This window comes from Meles meles, chromosome X (genome assembly GCF_922984935.1).
Source record: "Meles meles chromosome X, mMelMel3.1 paternal haplotype, whole genome shotgun sequence".
Classification (NCBI taxonomy): domain Eukaryota; kingdom Metazoa; phylum Chordata; class Mammalia; order Carnivora; family Mustelidae; genus Meles; species Meles meles.
Genome location: NC_060087.1, coordinates 32140262 through 32152491, shown reverse-complemented (window position 1 = coordinate 32152491; position 12230 = coordinate 32140262). Strand labels below are relative to the sequence as shown.

Sequence of the window (12230 nt, the reverse complement as noted above, 5' to 3'; positions counted from 1 at the left end):
CTTGGTGTTTACGGATTGGCTTTGGGAGACCCGCGCAAAGAAAAAGGCGGGAAAGGGAAACAAAGAGGGGAAGTTAGGCCTTGTGATTCTGCAGAAAAGTATCCTGTCTACGTGACTATGCAGCCCCCTGCCTACGTGACTAACGTGACTATGCGGCCCCTGCCTATGTGGTCAGGTATTAGGCCATATCTTACGAGAAAGCTGTTTGCAGGGAGTGCCCTATCTTGCTAAGAAACAGCTATTATGAAGTTACCAACTAACATTGTATTGAGGGAGCCAAGCGGTTACAGAAAAGCAAAAGAGCAGTTAGTTAGTTACATCCTAAAAGCCAGGCAGTTACAGAAAGGCAAAAGAGCAGTTACATTGAATTCAACCCTGGGGGAAGGGTCTTTGCAGGCAGGGGTACTCTTTACACAACAAAGGAGCAGTTAATTAGTTGGCGACGGGGGTCTTTCAGCTTTAGCTAAACTGGCTTTCCCATAATTTCTTTCAGGATTACATAATAGAAACTGAGAAGAAATACACAGAAATACATAATGAAACCTAATTACTTTTACAAAATAAACTTCAGAATGAGGAGTATATGTGATTTTTCCATTATATTTTCAGAGTTCTAAACAGAGATAATAAAAGATGAAACATTTTTCAAATCTACCAATCACAGTACTCTATGTACTATTTCTTGCACATAAAACTAAAATGATTATAAAATGCCACACTGAAAAAAAAATCAAAAAAATAAGATGTCATGCTAATAGATGTACAAGGACACTGAGCTAAGGCAACACAGTACTAATAGCATATTTCTGAGAAAATATACAGCTGAATGAACTCTAAAAAGCTTAAAAGCAATAATAGGTTCTTATCATGCCTTTTCTGTTGATAACATAGCTAGTTCTTGGTATTTTCTTTAGATTGCCACATTTGTTCTAGATACGTAAAACAGTACCATCCCAAGGATTCACAGGCAAGTGATTTACAGAGGGCATGCCCTCAGGAAGAACCTGTAGGTAAAGACAGAAGCAAAACAGAGGAGGGCAAGAAGATAAGAAAAGTTGTGATTTTAAAATCCAGATTCAGACTGATCTCACAGGCAGCTATGGGATGGGAAGTCACCAGAGAGGTTGGCCCGGCTGAGGGAGAGGTATTTGGGCCAGCTGAGGTAGTAAGCTAGTAAAGCTTACTCTCCTAGACACCTCTGCATGGAGCATCTTCTTTCCGTCAAGGGGAACCTTCTAGAGAAAGGGACAGATATAACCTGTCAGAAGCCAATACCCACAACTGAGAGATGGATGGAAAAAGCCAGTAATGGGAATCTGGATAGGCCCAAACAGCATACCAGAGACTGAAATTCTGATGTTGCTTTTTAAGTAAGAATAATTAAGAAGAATGACAGGTAAGTTACTGTAACACCCTTTTAAATAGAAAAAATTGTCTGGAAATGGCATTTGGTGTGATTCTTTAGTTATGGCGTATGAACTATAAAGGTATTGAGGCAGATGCTTTAAATTAAAGACAAATACCAGTATAGAGTTCCTCAAAAAGGAGAAAAAGACATGTTTCCAAGCACCTTCCTGCTGTTCCTTTGCTTCAGTCTGCTTAAAGAAGTTGGTTGTCAATACCCTCACTTCCTGAAGCTCATTACCAGAAAAATTCTATTTTTTTATGCACCAGGGATTCTCAAGTTGGGAATGTGCCCCCTGGGTTGTGAAACCCTGAGGTTATTTACATGAGAACTGAGAACAATCTTATTCAAGGAAAGTGAGAGCCTAACCACTCAAATTAGATTCAAGAACAGTGGTTTGAATTCAGAAGGGATTGGAGACTTGCTTTGAGATCAGTATGGGTCACATACTCTATCACAGCCCCAGCCACTGTCCTTGTGGCAGTCCAAGGAAGAGATAAGAAAGGGGAAGTGAAAAGTAAAAACCACCTCACTAAAACTCTTGAAGGCCCTGACAGTGTAAGGCAGCCTTGCTTGGTGGCCAGTATAACGTAGTCTAGCCATGTGGAGTAATGTAGATCTATCTACCCTACTTTAGGTGATATTTATGGCAAAGGATGCATCTATAAGGCAAAGAAAAAAACCCGAATGAGACCTAAAGACCATGGCTTGGGATAAGAGGCTTATCACAGTCAGATTACAAGGAAAGAAAAGGACTGAAGCAAAGTATAAACCGTTCCTAATGCCTGCTAGAAGAAAATGGCAGATGCTACATTTAGGCTACAGGATAGCCCAAAGAACAAGGCACAGATCTCACTGATATAACTGAAAAAAATCCTAAGTCAATAATGAATGATCCATACACACACACACAAATTTGTCAACAGAAACTCCCTGAGAAGGTTCAAGCACTGGACATATATACATATGAATATACATAAACATATATATGTAAGTTGTAGAATTGAAAAATACAATGACTGAAATGAAAAATTCACTAGAAGAAGTCAACAGATTTGAACTAGCTAAACAAAGATTCAGCCAACATGAAAAAATGTCAGTTGAATTTATTCAGTCTAAGGAATAGAAAGAAAAAAGGCTTTGATTTATCTTTGGCTGAAGATGGTATTTAAGCCTGAATTCTAAGCCACCTCTGGGACTTATTCATTTTCCCCTGAGTTATCTCCCATGTATACATGAACTATACATGTATACATGAAATACACACGCTAATAAACTTGTTTGTTTTCCAAAAAAGAATGAAAAATAAACAGAGCCTCAGAGATCTATAGGGCATCATGAAGAACACTAATATACACAAAATAAGAACGCCTGGGATGGAGAAGAGATGGAGAGGGGGAAACACTGCTTGAAGAAATAAGGGCCAAAACATCCAAAATTCAGTTTTAAAATTTTAATTAAAAATGTAATTTAAAAAATTAATCTAAACATGTAAAAATTTCAGTGAACTGAAGCAGCAATCAAAAAACTTCTCACATATAACAGCCAAAACCCAAATGCACTCATTGGTGAAATCTACTAAACATTTTGAAAAGCATTAATATCTATCGTTATATAAATATCTTTCTATTAATATGTATGTACATGAATACTACCCAAGACATTCTCTAAGACAGTGGTAAAAGAAATGAACACTTCTGTTTATGGCCAACTGATTTTTGAATAAGGGTACCAAGACAATTCAATGAGGAAACAATATTCTTTTCAATAAATGATGCTAGGACAAGTAAATATACCCATGCAAAAGAATGAAGATGGAGTCCTACCTTATACCGCATTTAAAAAAAAAAAAAAATTCAAAATAAGCTATAGACTTAATGTAAGAGGTAAAATTACATGACTTTAGGAGGAAACATCAGAATAATTCACCATGACCTCAGGTTATGTAACGTTTTCATAGATATAATGCTGAAGGGGTCCATGGGTGGCTAAGTTGTTAAGAAATCTGACTTTGGCACAGGTCGTGATCTCAAGGTCCTGGAATCAAACCCCGCATCAACCTCCCTGCTCAGCGGGGAATGTGCTTTTTCCTCACCCTCTACCCCTCCCCCTGCTCATGCTCTCTCTCTAATAAATAAATAAAATCTAAAAAAAAAAAAAAATATATATATATATATATATATATATATATAAAACTCTGAAAAGCCAAAGTAACAAAAGAAGAACTGGATAAATTAGACTTCAACAAAATTGAGCTATTTCCATTAGTTGAAAAGAAAAACCTCAGAGTGAAATATTTTCAAATTGCATATGTAATAAAATAATTTTATTCAGACTACATGAAGAACAATGAAAGCTCAAAAATAAAAAGACAGCCAAATTTTAAAATCAACAAATGATTCAAACAGACCTTTCTCCAAAGATGATGTACAAACTGACAATAAGCACATGTAAAGGTACTCAACATCTTTAGTCATCAGGGAAATGCAAATAGTAACTACAATGACCTACTACTTCATACTCACTAGGATAGCTAGAATTTTAAAAATTACAAGAAGACTTAGCAAGATGTAGAGAAACTGGAACCCTCATTCACTGCTGATAAGATTTTAAATTGTTACAGTTACTTTGTGAAACAGTTTGGCACTTTCTTAAAATGTTAAACATCAAATGACGCCTCGGTGGCTCAGTCAGTTAAGTGTCTGCGTTCAGCTCAGGTCATGATCTTAGGGTGCTGGGATAGAGTCCTATATCAAACACCCTCCTCAGCAGGGAGTTTGCCTCTCCCTCTTCCCCCATCCCACTCATGCTCTCTCTCTCTCTCTTGCAAAAATAAATAAATATTTAAAAAGATATAATAAACATCAAATTATCATATGATCCAACAATACCACTCTATGATATATAACCAAATAAAGGAAAACATGTAGCCTCACATAACTGTACATGAATATTCATAGCTGTTATATTCATAAGAGTCAAAAAGTAGAAATGATCCAAATGTCCATCAACTGAATAGACAGTGCATGTCTATGCACAGAGAACATGTGATATATCCTTACAATTACTGGTAATAGAAAGGAATTAAGTATTGATTGATGCTACAACATGGATGAACCTTGAAATTATTATGCAGTGTGAAGGAAGCCAATCACGAGAGGACACACACTGTATGAATCTATTCATATGAAATGTCCACAGTAATCATATTCCTAGAGACTGCAAATAGTGGTCAGCAGTGGCTGAATGGAAGATAGGGCGTGACTACCAATGGGAATGGCTTTCCTTCACAGGCAATGAATATGTTTTTAAAATTAGGCTGTGGTGATGGTTACCCAACTGTGACTACCCTAAAAACTAGTACACTGTACACTTAAAAAAAAAAAAAAAGTATTTAATGGTCTGTGAATCAGATTTCAATAAAGTTGTAATTAAAAAGACACTTTCAAAAATAATCACTTCTGAGTGTGAATTTTATCTTTATAGTATCTCATCTAAAATATAAGAATTTAAGGCAAAAGAGAAGGCATCCTCTTCTTCCTCTTCGTAGTATCCCCATTTTAACGAACAATAAAAACAACTGAGAAAACCAGAAAATAGATGCATACTTGATTGGAAAGAACTACTAAGGCAGAGTTATAAGGGCTGTATTCAGTGCCATATGAGCCAGGAAAAGTAAAAATTATCTGCACTAGAAGAAAATAAATGAGGGTGACCAAAACATCAATGAGATGCTACCCTGGTCCAAACTCAGAAAACCCTTATAACTCAACCCCAACTCCCCGAAGACTCCTTCCTCCATTCAGCTGTTTGATTCTGAAGAACCCAGCACTGTCATCCAATCTGTTGGCTTTGATCTGTGAGTCTTGCCTTGCCTCCTGTTATCTCAATGCCTTAGAGATGGAGAAGACTCCAGCCCACTGATGAAGCAGTGGGAGGAATTGAATGATACAGTTAGTGTATAAACACTAACTAGTGTGTAAACACAAACCGGAAATAAAATTCCAAAGTATTTCAACAATTTCCTGAGTAAGAAATAAACCCATACTATAATTTCGTCGGTGGGCAAGTTCACGAATATTGTTCCATCATAGAACTGATAGGAAAATATGTGTCCAAAGAGGCATTGTTTTCAAAGGTTTCAAGATAACATAGAGAAGAGAAATAAGATGTATGGTATATAAAACAAAAATTAGATCAATATATAAAGTTATGAAAAATAATTAAAAAAAAAGGAAATGTAAAATGAAACTGCCTAAAAATGAATATGTAACATAAAATACAAATAAATTAAATTCCCCTCCTAAGAATCACATTTCAGTCTTGCTCAGGAAGAAAGGCAACATCCTTTACTTTCTTTTTATTTTTAATATAATTTTTTATTTTTTTATATAACATATATGTCCTTTGCTTTTTAATACTGGTCTTAAATTTAAAAGACACAGACTGAAAATAAAATGAAGTATCAACCAAAGGCTGATAAAAGGAAGACAAAGTGACAATGTGTCACATAAATAGCATTCAAGCAAATAGCATTTAGCAGAAAAAAGAACATTATTTTAAATGTATATACTTATTTATAAAAGATATATAAGACATAAACTTTTTATAACACTTAAATACACAAAGCAAAATATTGGAATGGAAAAAGTTTTAAAAAACTGCCATTGTAGTAACAGGTTCAGATAGATTACAATAAACAACTGTAATATAAATGTCCTATAACAACAATATATTAACAGATTCAAAATGAGAATAAGGCAGAGGAAGAGATATTGTCAATAAAGAAACAAATTCATTAGTTACTATGATTTTAGACTTTAAAACTATTTACTTAGAAAACAAAGAGAATAATCTTTGAAAAACTTCCAGATTAAACCACAGAAGTTCAATCAAGTAGCCAAGAGCCAGACAAACTACAAATACATTCTTTTTTATATATATATATTGATAGCTAATTAAAAAGAATAACTTAAAAAATCTCATTCACAATAATGATACATATAAAATAAACATTCATTACTAGAAAAACATGGTAGTCACTGAAGGGAAAAACTCAACTGTATGCCTTTTTCTAGAAAAAGGAAAAAAATAATGTATAGTTCATTTAGAAAAGTAAATGTGCAAGAAAGGCCAAGAATTTTTGTAATAGATTTGTAATGACAGAAAATTTGTCACACTATCACAAAAAGGTACAATAAAGCTGATTAATTAAAAAATGCCAGTAAAGAAATGGACATATAGGGGCGCCTGGGTGGCTCAGTGGATTAGGCCGCTGCCTTCGGCTCAGGTCATGATCTCAGGGTCCTGGGATCGAGCCCCGCATCGGGCTCTCTGCTCCGCGGGGAGCCTGCTTCCTCCTCTCTCTCTGCCTGCCTCTCTACCTACTTGTGATCTCTCTCTCTGTCAAATAAATAAATAAAATCTTTAAGAAAAAAAAAAAAAAAAAGAAATGGACATATAGATAATAGACATGCTGACCAGATTCCCCCACAGCAAGTAATCCACGAGTACAAGCTAGATGTGGCAATGCCTTTTCTGACCTACACTGCAAGTCACAAACCACCACATCTGGAATATCTCATGGGTAATATATCAGTCTTATGTGATGTGGGAGGGGACTCTATAAGGGCATGTAAATACCAAGAGGTGAGGATCACTGGGAGAAATTTTGGGAGATGGTGACCACAAAATTCTAGTACGAAACTTCTTAGAACTGTTTTAAGAACACATAAAAAAATAACCTCAACTTTTGTGTACATGGTAAAATTAATATGTGAGGGACAAATTGAAATATCTATAACAAATACAGAAAAAAAGTACTTACTTGGACAGAAACTTATGGAAATATTACATTCTTCGTGTGGTTGCAGAATCCCATTCAGCACACTCATCTTGAATATGCCATCTTTGAAAAGTTTCCCAGTGCCACTAATATCCAAATTCCATTCCACATCTTGTTTTGAAGTATTATGTAAGACAAGATCCTGTTTACAAACAAAATAACTAACTAAATAAAAGACATTTATAAAAGTTATAATATGCAATATAAAATTTAGCTTGTTTTACCATGCCAACTTGAAGAACCTATGTACAAAATCAAATGATTAGAAGTGGAATTCATGGAGAGATCATTTTAAAAGTGATGTTAGGCTAAAAAGTGGTATGCAAGTGTGTTCACTGCCTATTAACAACTATGAAAAATACACAAAGGATAGTGACTGGGATAAAATAAAAACATCAACATAGCTATGCTAGCTAGCAAGGATGGAGAGAAGTTGCAATCCTCATTCATGGTTGTGAGACTGTAAAATGGTACAGTCACTTTGGAAGACAGTTCAGTAGTTTCTTATAATGTTAAGCATATGACTACCATATGACGCAGTATTACCACTCCTAAGTATTTACTTAAGGGAAGTGAAAATTGATGTTCACATAAAAATCTGTATGTTAGTTTATAATAGCTTTGTTCATCGCAAAACAATGGAGGAAGAAACCCCAAGATTTCCTTTAATAATGAATGGATAAGCATTCCATACAATGGGCTAAAATTCAGTGATGAAGTAAGTGAAGTATTAATTCAACAAAAACATACGTGAATATTAAATATATTTTACTAAGTGAAAGATGCCAGACCCAAATGGCTAAATTTTTGTATAATTAAATTACTTGTCAATCTGTAAATGCAAAATTACACGGATGAAAAAAACGAATCAGTGGTTGCCAAGTATTGGTGGAAGGAGTAATAGCTGACTACAAAGGGGGTTACACTGAGAATCTGCAGTGTCATGAAACTGTTCTGTAATGTATTGAAGTGGTAGACAAATTATTCTATGTATTTTTCAAAACCCACAGAACTGTATACTACTAAGGATGGATTTGAATGTATGTAAATTAAAAACAATCAAACAAGAAGCTGAGAATGCCAGGATGGATTGTAGAATTCAACAGACTATATTACAGATGAATGAAATAGTATCACCAAAGTTAGTGGGAGTGAGGAGGAATGGCTTAAGTAACAGAAAAACTATGTTTTGAATGGAAACTATAAAGTTAAGGACAAAAAAGTTACTCTTTATAAACACTGTACTCTAGTTGGTAAATTTGTTAGCAATTCTAGCTACAGGTTAAAAATTCTGGGGGCACCTGAGTGGCTCAGTGGGTTAAAGCCTCTGCTTTCGGCTCAGGTCATGATCCCAGGGTCCTGGGATTGAGCCCCGCATCAGGCTCTCTGCTCAGCAGGGAGCCTGCTTCTTCCTCTCTGCCTGTCTCTCTGCCTACTTGTGATCTCTGTCTGTCAAATAAATAAATAAAATCTTTTAAAAAAAAATCTGAAACTTCCTTACTAGTACACTACAGTTAAAAAGTAAGCAAATACATTATGAATAAGAGAGCCACATTTCTTATTGTCAGACAAAGTAGTTAAAAATGAGCAAGGAAGAAAGACTGGAATAAACTTTGTGTTAGATTAGATTAGACTCAAAAATACCAGTTTGAATTCATCTTTAGCTAGCTAGAACCCTAAGATCATGACCTGAGCCGAAGGCAACGGCTTAATCCACTGAGCCACCCAGGCGCCCCTAATATTCGCATCTTATAAAGAAAAAAACACCTTTTAAAACGGAAGACAGAGATGTACTACTCATCTGAATGCCTCGTTTTACTCATTCTGAAATGCGGAAATGTTAGATCTCTAAAAGTACTATCCACTTTCCAATCCTATCCCAAGAACAAAAACCAATACAGTCATCTATAAAGAAACATTGTTTAGTACATATAGTATTGTTAGTTTTTAAACACCTTCATCAAAATGATACATGTACACACCTTACACAAATAATTCAAAAATGCGTGTTTAAAAAAAAGAGAACAGTTGTCCCCAAAAGACAAGCAAACAAAAAACAGATGACCCACTCAACTCCTCATCAAGAGATCTGCTTCCCTGAAGCAACTAATTTTAGCTAAATTTTGGATTTTCTCTAGTTATACTCTGATTCTAAATACAATATTGATATGGTCTACTTTAGGTTTTTTTTTTATTGCTGCCTTGAATTACTACAAACTTAATAGTTTAAATGAACACAAATTTATAAAATTACAGTCTTATAGGTTATAAGTTCAAAAGGCACATCACTGGACTAGGATCAAGGTGTTAGAAGGAACTATGACACTTTCTGGAGGGCTCTAAAAAAGACATTTCTTTGCTATTCCCAGTTTCTAGAAGGCAAACACATTCATTGGCTGGTGGATTCCTTCCACTGTCTTCAAATACGACAACATCATCTCTCTCTACCCTTCTTCTGTCATCACATTTCCTTCTGAGTACAAGAAAGTTTCTCTGTTTTTAACCACTCATGTAATTCAACTGGGACCACCTAGCTAATCTAGCATCATCTCTCAGTATCAGGGTCCATCATCTCCATCACATGACACATCAGCAAAGTATATTCTATAATACAAGATAGTGTATTCACACATTCTAAGTATTAGAACTGGATAACTTTTGGGGCCATTACTCTATCACATGGCTATGTCATGACGTATCAGACCCAGATCCTGTCTCTAGTGCCCACTAGTAAAGATAAGGATTTGGCTCATATACATAATCTTCACTCCTCTGTCCACCTCTCAATTGTGGATATTTATATTATTTTAATTAGTCCCCTGGTAACTTTAAGCGATGTATTTATAACGCTAGTTCTACTGTCAAGTTTAGATAATCTCCTTTAATTACCCACTAGGTAAAATGAATTTTATTTCACTTTCTTCTACCATTCCCAACCCTTCTGTCAACTTAATCTTCACATACACATTGTACATATCACAAACCTGTCATTTCACATGTAACATATAATATATGATCAAATTTTAATTTTGCCCCTTAAAATATTAAGACTTCTCTTTATTATATATTTTATTATGACTGTATAAATATTATCCATGGCAAATTCAAGCAGTGCGTGATAGTCACATGTCTTTCTCTGTGGGGCCAATGTGACTATTTTGCCACTCAAGACAGAAGGCTCTTGTCTAGATTGTCTTTTATTATGCCAAATGAATAAAATTTCAATGATATAAAATAATCTCACGTTTATAAAGAGACTGCTTTTCCTTTGGATTCAATCCAGTTCAGCTCACTAAAGCTTCCTTTCTAGCCCCAAATACAAAGTCTTTTGCATCCTTGAAGTTATGTTAGAATCAGAAGTTGTACTGATATTTTATCCTTGAAACAGTCATGTTAATTTCAGAAGAGATCCTCTATTCTTCTCTAACTATAATTTCATATAGGACTCTGCTATTATTTGATACATGCAATGTTAAATATTTTTGCCATGCAATATTTCTTCAAAGCTACAGAGTTTCAGAATTGTAGGAAAGGCAATATATAACATAATAGTTACTACAAATACAAATTTCTAATATGTATGCATGAGCTTCCTTTATGCATGTCTTTCTTTTCTTCTGGGGGATTCATAATTAGGAGAGACACAGAGATATCTAGTAAGAAAAAAGACTAGATTTTTATAGAAGTCACTTTATTATATACCTGTATCTTTCCAATTTTTATTATTACCTTTCACCACATTTCCTTACCTGAATGGAACATACTTCACATTAATTTAATCATAGCTTCTATTTATATAAGAAGATACTAGTAACTTAATTCTATTTAAAATATTTTGAATAATCCTATTAAATATATGTATATATAAAAATGTATATATAAAAATGAGTATTTGTATACTTTGATAATTACTTCTGAGAAATATTATATGTATAAGTTCTCTAAAACAAAGTATTCCTACAATACGTGCTTCAGAATAATCAACTCAATAAACTAAAAACCATAATTAAAAAAAAGGTTGTAAACGGCATCAATTCTTTATACATACCTGAGTTTTTGTGACCTTGTTATTAGAATCCAAAATATGCAATGGCATTTCAAATATAAAATCAGTGTTGGATAATCTCAATGGTGCTTGCAATACTACGAGAGGAAAGTAAATATACTGATAAAACAGTAAGAGATATTAAGTTATAGATAATTATTACTATACTTTTCAATATAAAATAAGAAATAATAAAATTATTTTTTATCTTTATGTAACCAGACAGAAAGCAAAGCCATACTTTAAAACATTTATAAAATATCATGGCTTATCACAACTATAAAATTCCAGTTTTGTATTTCAATGGTAACTAATTACAAGTACAATAAAAAAATTACCCTTGAGATAATAAGAGCATAAAATGCATTAAACATTGAGTTTAGAATAAAGTAAACATAGTTAAAATGATCTTTATAATAGAGCTGACAAATGCAGAAGCACGGAAATGAAAAGAAACTGCCTTTTGCAAATATTTTCTCCCAGTAAGTGGTCTGCCTTTTTGGTCTTTTGACAGTGTCTTTTGCAGAGCAGAAATTTTAAATTTTAATGAACTGCAGCTTCTCAGTCCTTCTTTCGCAGATTTTTGCCTCTGTTATTATATCTAAAATGTCATTACCGATCTCAAGTCCTGTAGATTTTACCTTCTGTTACCTCCCAAAAGTTTTGTTAATTTTGCATTTTACATTTAGTTCTATGAGCCATTTTAAGTTAATTTTTGTGTGGAGTGTAAAGTCTGTATCTAGATTCGTATCTTTGCTTGTCATATCCAGTTGTTCGGCACTATTTTTTGAAAAAACTACCTGTTCTGAGCATTACTGCCTCTAATCACATGTCAAAGATCAGTTGACTACATTTATGTTGGTCTATTTCTGGGCTCTCTTTTCTATTCCACTTATCTATTTGTCTATATTTCTGCCAATACCAAAGTCTCATGA

General features: G+C 34.2%; 1 protein-coding gene across 1 annotated transcript in view; it reads right to left on the bottom strand.

Moving 5' to 3' along the window:
* Window positions 1–12230, bottom strand: part of CFAP47 (cilia and flagella associated protein 47) — a 545441-nt gene that overhangs the window by 407360 nt on the left and 125851 nt on the right. Inside the window, exons 23-24 of the mRNA XM_045994745.1 lie at window positions 11299–11393; window positions 7233–7392 (exon numbers count right to left, since the gene is read on the bottom strand). Coding sequence (XP_045850701.1) covers window positions 7233–7392; window positions 11299–11393 — 255 coding nt within the window. The remainder of the gene's footprint in view (window positions 1–7232; window positions 7393–11298; window positions 11394–12230) is intronic.